This window comes from Lasioglossum baleicum, chromosome 3 (assembly GCF_051020765.1).
Source record: "Lasioglossum baleicum chromosome 3, iyLasBale1, whole genome shotgun sequence".
Classification (NCBI taxonomy): domain Eukaryota; kingdom Metazoa; phylum Arthropoda; class Insecta; order Hymenoptera; family Halictidae; genus Lasioglossum; species Lasioglossum baleicum.
Window position 1 is genome coordinate 7291435 of NC_134931.1, and position 19577 is coordinate 7311011.

At 41.4% G+C, this 19577-nt stretch overlaps 1 protein-coding gene across 7 annotated transcripts in view; it reads left to right on the top strand.

Moving 5' to 3' along the window:
- Window positions 1-19209, top strand: part of LOC143206983 (putative receptor-type tyrosine-protein phosphatase mosPTP-1) — a 641890-nt gene extending 622681 nt beyond the window's left edge. For 3 of the 7 annotated variants that reach the window (XR_013008585.1, XR_013008589.1, XR_013008590.1), the window contains 11 exons: window positions 307-602; window positions 4248-4468; window positions 4735-4860; window positions 4926-5110; window positions 5193-5484; window positions 5565-5736; window positions 5816-5940; window positions 6472-6749; window positions 6823-6958; window positions 7474-8036; window positions 9787-19209. Coding sequence is in view for 1 of the 7 variants with exons in the window: in XM_076419923.1 (XP_076276038.1) it covers window positions 307-602; window positions 4248-4468; window positions 4735-4860; window positions 4926-5110; window positions 5193-5484; window positions 5565-5736; window positions 5816-5940; window positions 6472-6749; window positions 6823-6958; window positions 7474-7868; window positions 7965-7995 (2257 nt within the window). In the remaining 6 variants the exon portion in view is untranslated. The remainder of the gene's footprint in view (window positions 1-306; window positions 603-4247; window positions 4469-4734; window positions 4861-4925; window positions 5111-5192; window positions 5485-5564; window positions 5737-5815; window positions 5941-6471; window positions 6750-6822; window positions 6959-7473; window positions 8037-9786) is intronic. The other 4 variants (XM_076419923.1, XR_013008586.1, XR_013008587.1 and 1 more) reach the window with 4 other exon arrangements.
- Window positions 19210-19577: the final 368 nt, after the last annotated feature.

Consider the following 19577-nt stretch of genomic DNA (forward strand, 5'->3'; position numbering starts at 1 on the left):
GTGAGTTGAAGAAAGTCCGGGAAGTTTGTTGTTGCTTACCATCTGGGAAATCGTGAATGAGTTCCTTCGTAAGACGCACCTCGAGCAGGCTAGTTGGTGCACCTTAAAATTTGTTTATAACGCTGAACTTGTTTCGCGACCGATGAAGAGACGCGGCGCGACACTGATAACGCCATATCGTTCCACCACGCGATAAACTGCTCTCCCCCCCCCGTTGCCTCTCGATCTCCCTGCCTCTCTTTTTTCACGTTCTCCTTATGTCTCTTTTTTTTCGTTCGAATGCATGCTTACGGTGAAACTCATCAGGCCTTGCCTGAGGCCAATTTTCAGGAAATGTTTCCACACCGCTTACTACTTCCTCGGCTATCCGCCCCGGAGCGTGCCCATGCTTCAGGAATGGGAGAACACCGAACAGGACGGCGAACGGACCGCGGTTGTTATACAGAAGTTCGTGCAGCATGTTGCCAAACTCCACGCGGACAGCGACATCGGGTTCAGCAAGGAGTTCGAGTTCATTGAATCGGAGACCGACGAGTTCCCGGCGAAGAACTCCCAGTACGTCGAAAACCAACCGAAGAACCGATACGTGAACATCTTTGCCTGTGAGTCTCATTCTCCATTGGTTACGAATCTTTTCATCTATGCACTAGGTACAGTAGACACTCGAAAGGTTCGAACGGTTCCAAATATCATTACAAAGATGTCTGCTCCTAAACTCGAACGGTTATAAGGAAGAAAATTTATACGTCAATATGAGTAGGTGTAATTTCAATCAGTAAGAATATTGAAAGAATTTTAAAATGCTGTTCTTTTAGTTTTACCTTATTAAACATATTAAGAAATAAACTAAACTTACAGTTCAGTCTACATCGTATTAAAAAATTCAACGACGGTTTAACGCACACAGATTTTAAGAGGATTTTTATATGTGCCTTTTATGAAAAAAAAGAATAAAGTGCTAACAACTGATAAAACAAAGGTGCGAATCGTTTAAATTCAGCACTGTGAAACATGCTGGAAATTCAACAATATTGACGTGTCAAAATCTGCGAGCGACAGAGAGAGCCGCACCGTAGAGATTGTGGAACACGGATTTCCTGGAAATATTTATTTCGATCTTTTACACACACGGTTTTGACAGGTTCTCGTTACCGCTTCCGTTGTTTTTTTTCTGCCGTTTCCCGCGGTCGCGTCGGTGTATTCTACTTTAGAACGGCACGAGTTTTTCTACCAGCCTCGCGATACATCGGCCCGTTTAATTTTACTCCGGCTGTTACGAGCTGTTGCGGATGCCCCGCACGATTATCTCTTCTCTGTATCCTCGAGCGAATCTGTCTTCAAATCGATTAACACGGTGGAATGATTAACGGGTCTTTTTTCCATTTCGTTTCGCATCAACTAGACCGTCGCGCGTTTTGCCTTTCCTTCGGCTTGCCGTCCATGCGGATTGGCTCGACGCGACGCGACGTGACGCGCGTTTCACCTTCATCGGAACACGGAGACCGATACCCTGTCACAATGCGACAATTGCAATCGTGCGTATCGGAAGTCTGCAATCGTTACAGCGTTGGCCGACCTCGCGTGGAAACGACCTCCAATGGAGCTGAAATTGTTTCCCATCTCGTTTTCTAACTCCGCAGAGAGCCGCCTTTCGTCCGATCCGCGAAACTTGCTTGGCTCGCAAGAAATCTTTGTAAATTGTCAGAGCGATAATGGATTAATTATGGAAAACCAGTGCACAGCGGGGCTGTGTTTCCGTTTACGTCCATCGTCAGAATTGGATGATATTTTACAAATAGGTTCTTTTTTTACTAGAATGATGATTGTCAGAAAGATTTTTGGCGACTCGGTAAGGTAGTGACATTGAAATGGTAAAAATTTTTTTTTTCGAGTCGCCAAAAATCCTTCTGACAATCATCATTTTAGTAAAAAAAGGACCTATTCCCAAAATTTCATCCAATTCTGAGGTTGGAATTAAACGGAAACTTCGCCCACAACGAGGCACTTTGGACCCGAAGAGTCGGAAAAAACTGTTACATAGAATTATTTATTTAGTTATTATTATTTAGTTATTATTATTATAGTTATTATTTAGAATTTGTCTTAACGTCAGCTATAATACGAAATCAAAAATGCAATTTACTATTTAAAACATCAAAATGATCGTTATTTCCTGTAGAAAAAATTCATGTACTTGGCGTCGAGACGCTACCGCGTCTCTAGATATTTTTTTCGAAATTTGTGTAGATGTGTAAGTACTGTTCACGTTTTGTCCGTAACATTTTTTCCTCAGATTATCGAGAACCCTTGAAAAATCGTAATAATGGAGTGGTTCCACCGAAAAGCTGGAAAAAATTGTTTTTGCATATAAATTATGTTGAAAGAATATAATTTATTTTCTTAATACTAAATGTGTTGATCACGAAACTCTTTTAGAAGTAAATATTAATACAAATATTAATTTTCATCACGGAACACAGTGCATCGCGATGGTATACTGCACATAAGAAAATGGAATTTCAATGTGTATCAATTTTTAAGAATCCGGATCTGACAATTCCTGAATTCGATGAATCTCGTTGGAACCATTTTAGTTCGCTTCAATTGTTGCGTGAATCGCGTTAAAGTGTTTCGTGTTCGTGTTCGATTGACCAATGAATCGATTAAAACATACAAAGGAGTTCTTATGTTCTGAAGCACCAGAACGTCGAAGTACACATCTATCCACTCACATTGATGGTGTCGAAGCACTATAGTATCCGGTGTACAGGGTGTTAACGTATTACATGACTGGAAGTTTTCTGTCTAATTGTTTCACGAAAAGTAAAATCAGACGACGCTTGCTATGTACGAACATACTGCTTGAAATTTTCTAAAATCAATGAGATTAGCATACCACAATTATTGGTTCTTAGGAAGATCTTGTGAATAATAAAAGTATGGTCAAATGATCGGTTTTTTTCCTCAACAAGTATAGAAACTATAAAAATACATTCATCCAAATAAATTCTATGTTCATTTATATTTATAAAGCAACTTGTACGAGTTGCGTTTGGTACTCGGTACGTTTAGCATTAAAATCGGTGTGCCCAGGTTCGGGACGCTCATTTTTTAGTAAGAGAAACGCGACAAGAAGTTCCTTCGCTATTTCCCAACGATAAGATACCGCGATCTGTCCCGATAAGAAGAGCTTTAGACCGAGGCTCTGTACAAGCCGTGGACGGGCTCCAAGGCAACTCGAAATTCGCGGTGCAACGTGCCTCGCTCCTTTGCACTGTTATCGGATTAACGAACAGCTCTCTGTTCGCTTCTAATGCGAGTGACCGGCAGCACTCGACAATGAGGTCGCAGATGCTCCACGGTACTATGCCTATCAGCCAGAAGAGCAGTTGGAGACGAAGTGGCAGATGCGTGATCGCTTAATCGATCAAAATCTGCGACGACGAATACCGGACTTTCTGAATTTAATTAACCCCTTCACCTCGGAACCGCGTTCTTTAGACGATCTGGCACTCTTGGCGATTATGAGGCAACGAGTAGCGCTCTTGTTGTGTTAATGGAGCCGACGCACCAGTGCAATATGTGAGCATTGAATCACTCTGTGAATTGATGGACGTAGAGATACAGCTACTTGTTAAGTCAACAAACTTAAGTAACCATACGTGATTGTATTAATTTCAATATGATGAGAATTGAGAATTTCACCAGTCATATTCCTGAAGTAACTACCTTCGTTTAAGTTTGAACCTATTGTTATAACGTAAGATATATAGAAAGATAACTTCGCACATTCTGCTGTAGAATTATTGTTTGTTCTTTTTCCCTCGGTTTTAATTATATTCGTATCTAATAAGGAAGTAGAAGAATTCATAGGATAAGTTAGAGTTACACGTGAAAATTAAGTGGCCTTTTATCGGTTAGAAAGGAAGAGAACATGGCAAATGTTTAGACAGTGGATCTTTATGCAAAATAAAAATTTTCCGCCTGGATTTCAACAACCTGGAGTGAAATGGAAATTTATTTTCTTTCGTAATATGTTTAATAAGTTGAAAATAATATAACAGTATTTCGAAATTCTTCTAATATTTTTACTGTATCAAAATGTACCTACTCATTTTTGTCATAAATGCATCAAATCCGCTGTCTAGTTATATGTAAATTACCATTATAAATTATCAGATACATGAAAGAATGAACTAGACTAAAATTTTTGTATATATCCAATATAATGCAATGTTGCTTTGCAGACGATCACACTAGAGTGCAATTGCTATCATGCGACGGAGGTCCACCCAAGAAAGGTCACGATTATGTGAATGCGAATTACATCGATGGCTGGCAACGTGCACACGCTTATATCGGTACACAGGGTCCATTACCGTCAACATTCGATGGATTCTGGCGTATGGTGTGGGAGCAGAGGGTGTCAATTATTGTGATGATTACCAATCTCGTCGAACGTGGACGTGTGAGTATCTATACGTGACCTAAAATTGTTCACCAAGAACTTAACTGAATACTACAAAATTATTAGTAGTTTATCTAAGCAAAGAACAATTCACTATCGATAATTGCAATGATTGAACGAATGACAGTAAATCGTCCATATCCCGTCAAATGGAAAAAGAGTGGTCGTTTAACAAAATTGGAAACATTAATCGGGAATTATATAACACATACTTATTTACTACGTTGTGCTACTTTTCACAATGCAAATCTTTTTGTGATCCGCAGAAAAAATGTGATATGTACTGGCCTAAGAAGGGATCCGAGACGTACGGTTACATTCAAGTGACTTTGCTGCGGGAGGACGTGATGGCTACCTACACCATCCGTACTCTCCAAGTCCGTCACCTAAAGGTTGGTTTCCACGTAATAGCGCATGAGTTGTAGGCGAGAAAATTTTTATTCAATTTTCCAAGTAGCCTATGCCACAGGTGAAGAAGAAGAAGAACGGTGTGAACATGGGTGAGCGTATCATCTGGCAGTACCATTACACTGGTTGGCCAGACCATGGTGTACCAGAGCATCCCCTTCCGGTACTGAGCTTTATTCGGAAATCTTCCAACGCCAATCCTCCTGAAGCTGGACCGATCGTCGTCCACTGCAGGTACAGTTTGTGAAATGCACGAAGTATATTTGGTAAGTGTAACGTGCACATTGACTAAAGAATCTCATTCTGTATCCCTCAGTGCCGGAGTTGGACGCACTGGTACCTACATCGTTATAGACGCCATGCTGAAGCAGGCAAAGTGCAAGAACGAAGTGAACGTATTTGGATTCTTGAAGCACATCCGCACCCAGCGAAAATTCCTGGTCCAGACCGAGCAGCAGTACGTGTTCATCCATCATGCTCTACAGGAGGCAATGGAGAGTGGCGAGACCAACATCGATACGAACAATCTGATGCAATACGTTCAGGACATGTTGAACCCGAACAACACCAACACCGAAGCATGGAATAACATGGAGGCGCAATACAAAGTACTATTATATCCTGCTTCTTTCAAGGCTGAACGATCCTCTAAGAACTCGCTGGCTAAACAGTGACTCATTGTTTCCAGTTGGTTACTTCTTGGAAACCAAAGGAGGAAAATCTAGAGTCAGCTCTCAAACCATACAATTTCCACAAGAATCGCAATCAGGAAATCGTCTCTATCGAAACGGCTCGAGTTCACTTAACACCGAAACCAGGAGTCGACGGTAGCGATTACATCAACGCAACGTGGATCGCTGGTAAATCTTCGCGTTCATCTGATTTGGCCTGTGGATGTCTTCGATGATGACAGGCATTAAGTTCGATCGTTTTTTTCAGGTTTCCACCGCAATCGAGAATTCATTATCACTCAACATCCTATGGAGAACACTATTATGGAGTTTTGGCAGATCATGTGGGACTACAACGCGCAAACTGTTGTCATGTTAACCGAATGTAACGAGGTGAATGATATGATGTTACTTACAAAGAGAGGACACCACGTGGAGTCGTCGATTTGAATGAAACTTTGTTTGGCAAATCTAGAGCAAAATTAATATACAAGATAGTTTCTGGATATAATAAAATTATATGTTAACTATCTTTATAAATAATGAGTATTGTCAAAAATATTATTTTTTAAAATATTATTTTTGCTCTAGATTCATCAGAAAAAGTTTCATTCAAATCGACGAACTCACCACTGTGACCTGTCCTTGTTAGATTTTCTGGCATAGAACTATCTTCAATGTTATCATCATTTACAATAAATAGGATTATTTATTGTTTATGTATATGGATCCGTTTAGATTAATGAGATATGAAGCATGCTCCGAATTATGTCATGCTTGGTCGCGTTTTAATCAGAAAAATGTGACAAATATGTTGGCAAAAGTTTCATGAAGAAATAATTCAAAACCAAAATGTTTTGTCACTGAACAGGAGAATGTTAAGAGGGAAATAGAGGATTCTAAGCGTGACCGTATCACTTTCAGGAATACCCGGAATTCTGGCCAACCGAAGGGAATGATCTGGAGTCTGAGACCTTCCGCGTCCGATTCTGCGGTATTAAAGAAACCGCGGGCGGAATGATCCTCCGCGAGGTCGCAGTCCGATCTCTACAAGATGATTACGAACTGAGTGCCAAAATCGTTCAAGGACCGCGATCTAATCCCTGCTTCTGGCCGCACAATACGAATCCACAACCTCTCGTCACTTTGATCCACGACTTGCACCGGGACTATCAAAACGGTCCTATCGTTGTGATGGATAGGTAAGGTTATCAATTGCCCAAAGCTGTTGCGTCTCTTCAAATCAGGGATAACGTTTATTTTCTCTTGCTGCAGGTATGGCGGTGTCGAGGCTGCTGTCTTCATCCTCCTTATAACTTTGAACAAGCAGCTGGAGTTCGAGAAGAGTGCTGATATCTATATGTTTGCAAAGTTGCTGTACATGAAGAGACCTGGTGTCTTCCGATCAAAGGTATGATTCAGGTTCAACTGTTGGAATACTGCTTAAGATACGGTGGTTTCTTCAGTGAACGATATTAAACTACAAACAGTAAACGTGCAGAGTTACGAAATAAAATTTTCACTGATGTCCAAGAAAATAAACGTATAGAAAATAAAATAATTCGTACGACTATGGACCGGTGCTCGTGAGGGGATCATTCTAGGACTATCTTGAGACTATCTTTCACAGAGTTGGTAGGACAAGCAACCACCAGACCTAACTATCCCACCGACAGCGGACTTTCTTCTGAAAATCCTCTTCTTCGGTTCGCACGACTTTGACCCAGCCGACCCAGTCCCCTGATAATAATACGAACATCGCTAAATCGATTACCAGAGATCGGCCGCGATCAAAGTCGTGCACGAATGAAAATTCTTAACGAGTCGAACATAATCAAATAAATTGCCAACTATTCCACCGACAGCGGACTTTCTTCCGCAAATCCTCTTTTTCCATCAATCTAACGCGTTTTGATGTCTTAACAGGAGGATTATATGCTGCTGTACCAATGCCTAGAGCACACATTGTCATCGAAGGGCCACGATGAGCCGGATCTGTACAGCATGGCGAACGGCCACGTATCCACCATGGCGGATCCGGCTGACGTGCCGACCCTGTCTATGCAGCACATGCAAATAGATTACTCACCGAAACCGACGATGATCCGCGAGTACGCAACAGTCGAAGTAAACACTATGACCGATTATACGGTACCGATCCGAGTGGAACACTCGATGGAGCCATGTAGTAGCAGAAGCAGCGAGAGCTGTCTGTCGACGCATGCCGGCAACGAGCCCGAGAAAAGCATCGTGATGACCCACCGGAACGTCAGTTATCACAATCATCCGGGAAGCATCTCTGTGATCGTTGACGCTAATGGGTACGTCACCAACGGTAGCATGCGTGTGCCGCCAGAAGGTATGGAGACGAGCTGCAAGACGTTGCCTCAATGATGCCTGCCGATCTTCGGTTGCAGTGTCTCCTCGACCCGGTCCGAGCCGCTGTAGCCGATCGAGCTCCACACTGTCCGAAGTATAATCCTGATTCTGTGAGTACTCGTCGTCGTCGTCCTAATCGTTTCCGCATCTCTCATCATCAGAGTAAAGCAAATTGATCAGAGGCTTTCGAATCGGGGAAATCTTTTGAACCTCGGTTCTCGTTCAAGCTCAATCGACATGTTCAGTGTCGATTGACTTTACTACGATTTTTTCCCTATAATGCATGGAGAATGACAAGCTGCGATTCGATTTGAAAAAATCTTTGATCGACTCAACTCTACTGAACTAAACTACAGTGTGTGGGAATAATGATAAATAGGAACAGTTTTTATTTATTAACAAAAATACTTCATCTTCCAAAGAAATAGAATAAATTAATTTGTTAATTGAAGCATTTGGCGGATCATGTAATGTCACAAAATTCAAATGTTCCGAAAAATTCTTTTTACATCAATATTTGCTCCTTGTCTTAGAACTAACAAAGTCAAGGTAAATCGTTCCCTAAATGCTCCTACTGAGCATTCTTGACCGAACATCTTTTCCGTATACAATTTCACCTACCGTTGCAACCTAAACTGTTTTAAGTAAATACTCGAACCTGGTACACTTTGGAAATCTGTATTTACGACACTCGAGCCAGCACTTGTGGCTACCAACACGAAACACAAACACTCGATGTCGAGAGGGCTAGCGGCTACTCGTCCGAAGTGATCAAAGAACCGAAAGCTTGTTCAATGTAGGGGAACTAGACAGTTTACCCAAAATGCTAAATATATCTTTCAACCATTATTAAGAACTCAAGTATAGCGACGTCTACAATATCGTTTTCTTTTATCGGAGTCAATTTCAAAATCATGGCATTAAATCATTTATGAAAACATTACTTGTCTCAAATTAATTCAAACTTGCCGATTTGCTTCTATATTTAAGAAAGCACGTTTGCACTCGCAATTTTTTAATTTATGTTCGCACTTCAACCCTGCTGTTTGCTTTTGTGCGGATGAAAAGAATGCGCTTATGCATTGATCGACCTTTTTCGTTGCCACATCAGTAATTTGACAAATTTCAACATTCATTCAACTTCAAACATAAAAGTTCCGGTAATAATACAGAAAAGGGTACACCTCACCGATTTAGATCAAACTCTAATATAATATGTTGTAGAATTCATAATTCTAAGCTACCTTTTCCTGTACGTTAGGTTTGGGTTTATTTTCGACGTATCATGCCTTTAGATGTCTCACCTTCCAATTTGTAAACACGGAGAGGCAGAAAATATAGAACTTACAATCACCTTAGCTATTCCAGACCGAATACATACTTCAGTAAGTGACAAACCTCTGTGTTCTGTCCATTTAGCAAAAACAGTATACACATGTATATCACACAATGAAATTATACGAATTTTTAAAAGTACGCAATAGTTACAACGAACTAATCGCTTTCCTAATTGATCGCAAAGTGATCCATGCCAATAACCTAACCCAGACCTAACCCAAACCATTCTAGTAACAGCAACCGTTTTTTGAGAATATCTCAGAGCCTAAAACCGAGCGGCGGCAACATATATAGGAAAAGGTTGTTCACAGAATTATGACCGTGACAACATATTTCAAGGTCATCAAAATTGGTGAGGTGTACCCTTTCCTGTATAATTACTAATGTTCCTTTGAATAAAATTGATGTCGGCTCACTCAATATAGGGGTTAAGATATCATCACCACCATCATCATCACCATCGCATCGTGAGCATAACCAGACAAAGTATTCATATACGTATGTTCTTATTTTTTAACACAGGGCCCATCGGATGGAGTTCCAGGTTGGACACGTCTTCGCACAAAATAGAAGGACGGCGACTCGATTTTAGCATTTTCCTGGAAAGTGTTCGAGCACGTCCCATGTAAATATCCTAATCAGTCGCGTCAGTAGGTGCACGCGTACACTCGCGGGAACACATGAAGAATGAAGGGGCTGCGCGTGCACGCACCATAGAATAAAAATACCGTAAAAATAACGGCGGCAATGGGGGGAGTATTTTCCGGTAGCGCGCTGGGTGCCAAAAAAGAAAAAAGAAACCACTTTTCGTCGAGAACGTGCCCGCCGGTCGCCCCCCGCCGCGCCGCCGTCGATCGTTGTTTCATCGTGTAACTGTACACACTGCTCGTATCTGTATATACACACGCGGCCATACACATACAAATATACACACGCGCACGGCCATAAATGCGTATAGATGTGTACGTTTATATAAGTTGGATTATTCGACCATTTTACCAAAGAATCGCTTGTATTCGCTCTCGTTTCGTTTTAAGTCTTTCTCCGTGGTTTTCTCTACTAGTCGAGGATCGATCGATCGCAACATATTTCCGAAATCTACGATCCATGTACTCAGGCATCGAAGACACCGAATACGTCCTTGTTGCGTTGATTCGAGGAGACTATCGTATGGAAAAAAGTAGTCAGCTAGTCCAGCGTCTTTTTGTGTCTCTTTCTCGATTTCCACCGCTTCGAAACATGCGATGTCACAAGGAATTGAGGATCCAAATGGCCGAATTGAGCGGCCAGCTCTGCTCGCACGACTTTGGACCAACCGATCCAGCCTACCGATAAAATGAACATCGCTAAATCGATTGCGAGGGATCGGCCGCAATCAAAGTCGTGCACGAACGCAAATGCTTAACGAGTCAAACGTAATCGGATAAATCGCTATCTAAACGAATCGCAAAGCTCGATCGCTATGACTTAAAAAAACTCTGTGAAGAAATCTAAATAATCGATCTAGGTGTAACGTATACGTAATAATCCGTGTATGGTTGTCCTTTGCATCCAAGAGACAGAGAGAGAGAGAGAGACAGAGAGAGAGAGAGAGAGAGAGAGAGAGAGAGTGCGAGGGCGAGAATGCGAGGTGAAAGTGCGAGTGACTGATCTCCCTCCATTTAAAGAATTAGTAACCGTCTAATTCTTACGAAGAGCAACTAATGAAATGCACTGAACACCGGTCGGACGTAACTTCTAGATTTCTCCGCGACCGATTCGATCATCGAGACGCGCGATTAACGCGGAGGAAACCTACAGCGACGACAATCTTAAGCGTTTGATAATTAATGATTCTCCGACCGTGTCAGTATAGTCGTGTCCGGTGATGCTCGGGTGCCGGTAACGATTTTTTCCCCGATCACGCGACCCGCTCGTGTGCTCATTGTGATAACGCGGATCCTTCTAGCCACGAGTTCTTTTGCCGCGCAATCATTTTCTATCGACATTAACCGAAGACTGTTATCGATCTAGGATTCTTACGATATACACGTACGATAAGTTAACGAACCACGTGATAACGGAAACGAAAACTGCCTGCGATTACGATACCCTTTTACCGACACTCCCGTTTTTTACTAAGTATTTCGACAAAGCAAATCGAACTCGACCGTGGAGACGGCGCGGCGGTGTGTCACGCAAACTCTATTGCCAATTATCGTTGACAGGAACCAGGAAAATCTCAGAAAATTGACAAAAAAAGTGAAAAATAATATGTGTGTGCATGTATGTGTCCGTGTTAATAAGACGTGTGTAACGATCGGCGATTTTTAACTCGTTGTCAGTTTTAACTCAGTATTCAATTAACGTTAACGTGATCGCGCGTCCTCTTCTGGTTTGATCGACGCGAGGTTCGAAGGGACAAGGTAATGATAATCGATCTCTCGACACCATGCTTCTGTAACGGACACCGAAACGTCGGTCTACTTTCGCAAGAGCCCAGCGAAACCACCCGAGGAGGACTCGCCTAACGCTTAAGACATAGGTATAGTCCGCGTGTCTGAAAGATAGGAGGCGAATACTTCGGCGAGATCGTCGACCGTATTGCTTGTTACCTTTCAGACCCGTCGGCGAAGCTAAGAAACATAACGACGGGCGAAGAAAGGAGAAAGAGGTCATAGAAGGCTGCATTGGTGGAAAGAGAATGAGAATTTAGAAAGATCGAAAGCTCCGATATAGTTTCCGCGTTCGCTAGGATCAAACCGCAAGGCACGTTAATAGACTGTTTCAACAAAATTAAGTTAGGAGTGCTTTCGGAGATATGAGAATAAAAATAGTCTGAACGTTGTGTGTCTCGATGAAACGGAGACCATAGCTATGATTAAAGCTTCGATCGATCGAACCCGGCTGATTCGCACATTCGACCAAACCTTCTAGTTTCTTTGTATACAGTCGATTTATCCGAGACGTTTCGAATGAATCCATTAACAAAGCGAACCGCTTGGAGCCGCTTGCAAAGGCTCCCAGCGAATCAGAGAAACCGAGCCGACGTCCGGCGCCGGGCGAAGCGTCCATCGGAATCGGTGCACGCGATCGAGCCGTCCTTGCCGATCATTTCGTCGTTCTACTCATTATTCGCCCTCACTTTACGAACGTCGTCGTGACAAAAATAAAACAAGGACGGTGGTAACAGCTGACACAACGATCACCTTCTCGATCGCGGATGCCTTAACTTTAACTAGTTGCCGATGACACTACGAGAACTCGTGCCGGACAGAAACGAGACGATGCTGTATGTCCTCGCTAGAGGACCAGTCATCGCGAAAGTAGATAATTCCTCTGGACCGATTTAATCCAGTGAATCCCTCCCTGCAAGGCATGACAGAGTCGATAATGGTGTTCTGTAATACGTACGATAATATTGTGCGTGTATTGTCGGTTTGATGTAATTAGGAGTAATTAGACGCGAGTCGGCGACCAGAGAAATCCGGCCGTTCGCAACGGTCGTCTCGCGCCAGCACACGTTCGCTACACACAATTACAAACACCTACATACCCACATGCATACACATACATAAAGTCATACATCATACATAAATAACTTAAACAACGGCATACAGACATTCAGAAGTAACACAAGCCCGGCATAAATAGACACGTAAATAACACATACGCCAGGATACAGATGTACATAAGTAACGTGAACACCAGCATACATCCACATATACAAATCCGCTCACATATCCCACATGCACACATACATAGACCCACAGATATAAAAAATTGAGCGTGTAGATTCTGATAGAAATGCAGTTTGATCGGCGAACGAACTGACTATTGTTAATGCTTAAGGCGATCACGTGGCAAAAGGAGAAACGATCACGCGAGAGAATGCATCGTATACATAAAGAGCAGCAAAGATTATATAAATATAAAGATATATATATATAAAAGTATATATATATATATACATATATGAATGAATATAAAGAAAAAAATTGAATGAAAATACAGATATACATATATTATATTCAGATATTTATAATCTGAGACGGTCGAGGCGATGTTGAAACCGCGAGAAGAGGTAGAGATGTGTTAATCGCGTTTTTCGTGACCGGCATGAGTTTGCAAACCGCTCATCGGACAGTGAGCGGTTTCCCGTGGATAGACATCGTGTGATAGTTTGACGGTGGTCCTTCGGGCGATCACTGTCATTCCAGTCCCTCCTAATCGCGTCGTTCGAGGACTCGCTGATTTGACAAAGCGAGACGCGCAATTAGAACCCGGGGAGAGGATTTGCGACGCTCCTCCCCCGGGTTACCGACGCAACGGCTCGTTGTGCGACGAACGCGAATCTGTACTGTATTTTACAAATAAGAGAGAAACACCGTAAACTCTGAATGTACCTATACGGATTTAAAAATGGAAAAGCGAAAAAAATACCTATTCATTATGAGAGGGGCGTACGACGAGAGGGCGCACCCAAACACCGAGCGATTCCCGCGGCTCGACTCTTCACCCGGGAATCGATCGGCCCATCGTTTATATATATACATATATATACACATATATATACAAATATATAATGTATATATACATATATATATACAATATAAATATTATACATAATTAAACACGAGAGGATAACGATAGGTGTGTATAGAATGATAATTTAGAGTCTAGTCAACATAACACAATCGTAACCGAGGACGCACACGTTTCTCGTTTCGTTCTCCATGTAAGTACGTTTACTTTGCCTTTTCTTTTTCGTTACGCTCGCGGACGGGGTCAACGACCGCGTACCCCGTCGAAACTGTTCGTCATCTCGTTGTTTCCCTGTACTCGAGGCGTTCGGGTTTTCCTGGAGGTGTGTCAGAATCCGAAAATTTCGAGAATTTTCATTGCGATCGAATCGGGGTCTTGAAAGTATATACCTGGCGATTCGTTACATCCGGCAAGATTCTCGTGTTCCTCGCGTTGCTCGGGATTGTGAAAGTTAAACTATAACGAAAAGACTAATATGTTGTACGATCAAAATTCGACTTTGTTGTATTGTTCTGCTTGAACTGTAAATGTAGACTTCGTTTCAAATATGTCGTTGTGCGCGTTGGAAATTGTTAGCTGTCATTCTTCCACTGATTTTTCTATGCAGGCTGTCTAACTCGAACATGTTATACATCTCTGTTGTTTCTAACGATATAGAAAATATCAGGGGGAATAGGATTCAGTTCCAAAGGCCAAGTATTGCAGTAAGCAAACAATTTTTCTCAGGGTTACAGAGTTCGATACATGCACAATTCTACAGACAGAATTAAGATGTTCTCAATGTTAATCCTTTTATTACGCTGAGGAATATGATTTTAAACAACGAAGTGTATGAAATTGATTTGACTGTCTTGAAGTAAACTGAGAGATTATGGACGACACATTGTTAATACACAGTGTTTAGAATATTGTTACATTATTTTCGATTCACTAAAATTATTGAGAGGAGAAATACATTCTCGTCTAGCTTCTATGTATTCCTTACGATCTTAAGAAATTTTTATTTTTTTATGACAATCTGTAGTCTAGTCATTGTATTGATCTCGATTAGACTATTAGAACTATTAGAAAAGACATCGAGGACTTTGACATTTCGAGTGTATAACTTCAGGCTCCTGATAGATTTGAGTCGTCAGGCACCTTCGAGATGCTAATTCAACCATGATCGAAATTTCGCGATCTCGCACACCTCTAGTTTTTGCACACGCTGATACGAATGGACGCATGGCTGCGTCTACGGTTGTTTGTCGTCTGCACGGAGATGAAAGTGTATTCCGAATATCTTTCGTTGAAGCGGTTGCTAAATAAAATCAATGGTGACAACTGGTAACACTACGTCACAGAGAAAGAGACAGAGCGATTCCTCGTGCGATAGCGACAAGAAATTGGATGCTTCTGTATTTTTTATTTACAAACTCTATTGTTTTTCCTGAATTTATGTCGATTATTTGTCATAAATTTCAGAACACAGGAGTGTTTTAACCGTGCTAACATTCCAATTGCTTCTCACTAAAAAAAAAGACTTTTGTACGATTGTATGATACGAATAACCTAACCGCTTCGTTTATGTTAAGACTCTTTTTACGACGAGATTAAACTTTTTATTTATTCCCGCACGAGGAGTGTGATTTCCGTTCCTCATTTCGTCTTTCAAACTGATTTCGAGGATTCGAGTTGCGTTGCAATTGACCCTATTAACTTGATCTTTCGAATAGAATAGTGACCGCGGATGAAGGGAGTTGCAATTGAAGTATAGTGGGCGATACGATGAACGGACTGCAGACGCGGCCATCCTGACTTTCGCTGGCGAATAAAATGCTCGATGATGTAACCGACCGTGTATCAAAGATCTAAACGAAGAAGTGGTGTGTCATCGGGATTATCGAATACGCGGGCTTGTGACCGATCGATTAGCGAAGTCTTTCAATTCGGGTCGGCGAGAAGGAAGTGACAAAGATCACAAAGAAAAAGAGAGCAGGAATAGAAACGTAACCATCGAACGCATGTTCGTACAGCCGACCGAAAAGATGTCATTAGAGAAATTAGCGGGACGAAAAATATCATTGGGAAAATTCGGCTAGAGCGTGTAGCGCAAATAACATACATTTCGGGGTCGAACGGTGATTGTAGTAATCGTTGAACCGTATGCGGGGAATTTGTCGTACCTAAAAGTCGCCACCCTGAAGTTGAGATTTCCTGAACACGTCACGCCGCGTTTAGGAAATCCCAGCTTTAGACTCCAAAAAGAGGACAAAAGGAAGCAAACGAACAGTAAACAGAATTAAATGATTACAAAGGAGAAATTACGATTCACGAGTAAATAGAAAGATGAACACGACGAAACGATGTTTTTTACGATCATAAATAAATAAATAAATAAATAAATAAATATATATATATATATTAATAATAAATATTTATATATATATATTATAAATATATATAAATATATAGAAAATATAAATATATACACGTACATATTATGAATATATTTCGTTCACGTGGTCGTGTTCGAGTTTCCTTTTCGAGGTGTGATCGGTTTTATTCCGTGTTTTGCGTCGAGCCGAACCGGGCGCAACATTCAAATGCAAGTATTCGCACAGGCCTACGATAAGAGAAGTGTTTATATAAGTATCCATGATGTTTCATGTGTGTATGACTAATTAACGTGTTAATTGTCATTTTGAGCTAATTGAATTCAGCCGACCGTGTAGCGTTCTAGAGGACGGCGTATCTCGATGAGATACAACCGGAAATAAGCTTCAACGCCCCCTCTCCGATCGGCGGAAGAACTCTCCTTGACGCGTTTCGTCCCTGCAATTGGCCTAATCGACGGACCCCGCGGCGTCTCTGAACCTACATATGTCCCATCAAACCGTCACAACTTTCAACGATACTTCCACTGGCGACATAGTAATGAAACTGCATCGCGTTGCACGGGAACACAGACGATGATGCGACACTGCATGGATAACTGTCTCGGTGAGATACGTTTAGAGCCCTTAGACACTGCCGACTAGGTCATTAGCCATCACTAGGTTTAAAGGATCATATGAGATGCTGTGCACTTGGTCGCACTTGAAAACATGAGCAACACACGTGCAACTTTCTCGCAGAGTAGACGCAATACGTTACTTTAAAGTAAGGAATATATTCTTCTGGAAAGTAGTTTCACAATTACAGTAGGTACTCGCTTGTTGCACGAAAATAGGACTGGAATTTCAGCAAACATCAGTCGCATAAGATTTCGCACCTGTAACTCGCCCATTATTAAATCATAGCCGCGACCAATGTGTACGTATAACAATATAAAAGAAATTACCATTTCCAGTAAGCTACATTTCCTATTTTGCAACGAACAAGATTCGTTGATCGGAAGTGCAATGAGTGAAAACCTACTGTACCAAAAGTCGTCGAGTTCGGTAGTCAACTTTTTGATTCCCTCATCGACCAGGTCGTCAGCGACTGGTCGACAATGCCTAAGAGCTCTTATAGTGACAGGTATCTAAAATACTTTTGAGATAGAATAACCCTGGCGTCCGAACGATTTGGAAAGCAGTTTAGGAAACGTCTGTTTGGTACAAGCCTACCTGCCCTAAGAAGTGGCGGGGGTAGAGAGTGACAGTTATCCGTGCGGTGCGGTACTGAGAAACGAAATGAGAAGTCTTCCGTTGGCTGTTGAACTTAGTATGTTCAAAAAGATTTATGTACATCGATATGGTCGGAATGAAATCAAATGATATCTCGAAGACACTTCACAAGATTGCCCCGTTTGATACAGAGATGCAGGAGGGTGTGGTGGAGTCAGCAATGGGAATTGTGATCTAGACCGTCAATTAGTTTCGTTCTGACAGTGTTGTTGAAAGGGACACAGTGAATTCATCAATTCGATTTGACAATGCAGGAGAGTATTGAGTCTAGCAAAATATTTTGTCGAGTTTCGATAATCAGTGAATTTAATCCCTTGCACTATCTTCCTGAACTTATCCGTCGCTACTAATTTTATACAAGGAAAAGAGCATTCATATTTATTGCATGCCAACATTTACTTCAAGTGATAAACTGAAAATTATAATTAAATTTCATTTCGATTTAAAAGGAATTGATGACATGTAGCAGTTTCGATTCTAAATTTTCTGACATGATGTTATAAGGCAAGGGATTATTAATTGAATGCAGTGATGTTAGCTGTTGTGACTGTTCGAATATGCAATCTGAGGAGTTCACTGTACGTTTCCTATCGAATGTAAAAGTATGCCTAATAAAACGTATTCGTAATGTTACTACAATTTGATGCGTTGGCGAACATCGAGCGATTTCGATTTTGTCGCTGGCTCCCTTTTTACAAGTTGATGTACTCCGGAGTGGCTAATGTTTCGAGTAGCAGTCCTGAGAGATCAGTAACGTTTTTTCTAATTTCAAAGTAAGACCCCCAAGACTTGGATGGAATTCAATGGCCAGTTCGATATGTTTGAAGAAGCTCGCGGGCGAAGCAGTGAAAGAAAATTGCCATGGCAGTTGCATCACATTTAACGTGTAATCTTGAAATTCGAGACAAGTACAAAAAGAATATTCAACGGGTCGTTGGAAGAACGTAAAGAAACAGAGAACAGCCAGAACATCGAGCAGAGAGTTTCAAGATTTTCGTTGGTTCGTTCGTTCGTTCGTTTCGGACTGAATCGCGACGGATCGTTCGAAATGATCGTTCGACTGTGTGGCGTCACGAGGGGTCCCGAAGTAAACCAAGAAAGCACACAAAATACGTATGTCCTTTACCGTTACAGTATCTTGACCAATTAAATACTAAGCTAGCATGGATGTATACACACTGAGATAAATGTTAACCAGTTACCTGCGTAATACTCAATGTTAAGTGTCGGTCTGATGTACGTTCAGACTTCTTGACGATTTGTCCTCGCTCATGATCTTCACGGTTTTACTTTCTTCCAATTGCGCAAGGGAAACACTGCCAATGACCGTCTGCCAATCGTTCACGCGAAATCTTTCATTTCAGATGGAACACGAAACAAAAGGCGAAATACAGAAAACGAGAGAAATAGGAAAAATCAAAACAACTAACTGATAGAAGATGCTACGATAACAATTCAAAGAACGATTCAATGCAGAAAGAAAAAGGAAACATAAAGAAGCAAACCGAAAAAAAGTTCGAAGACATTCCATTCCCTTGTTTCTCATTGTTAGACGATCAACGAAACGGTTGTTTGATTTGATTCCTATACGACATACGCTGTCTTACGATAATTTTGTACATGTGAAAACGGGGCGCCGTTCGACGACACCGCGATTCGCTGGAATATAGTTTCCGTTCTTCTTTTTCGAAACGAATCTTTGTAATTCTATCCTGATAATGCGACTACACGACACGTATTGATATGCGAACAAATTATTGTCACAGCTAAATATGTGTGTGTTCTTTCTTTGTTATATACGTATCCGCCGTGTAGAAAAGTAGCTAAACCTCTGTTCCCCATCCATTCACCTTCACGTTCCTGCCACCAAACCCAAAATCCATCTACCAAACCCTCACCCTCCCATTTTACCAATGCGATTATTGTTGCAATCAATATCCCACAAGTATGTTGTAGTAATATACACTTCTTACTATCGAAAAACCACAGTGAGTTTTCATTGACCGATCATATACGGGTCTATTGCGTTACAAGTAGAAGAGTTATTCACTTTTTCATATCCTTTTTTATTTTTCATCATCGTTACTGTCATCACGACAGTTTGGATCCAAAGGTAGGTGCCATAGTGGTTTTTAAGTC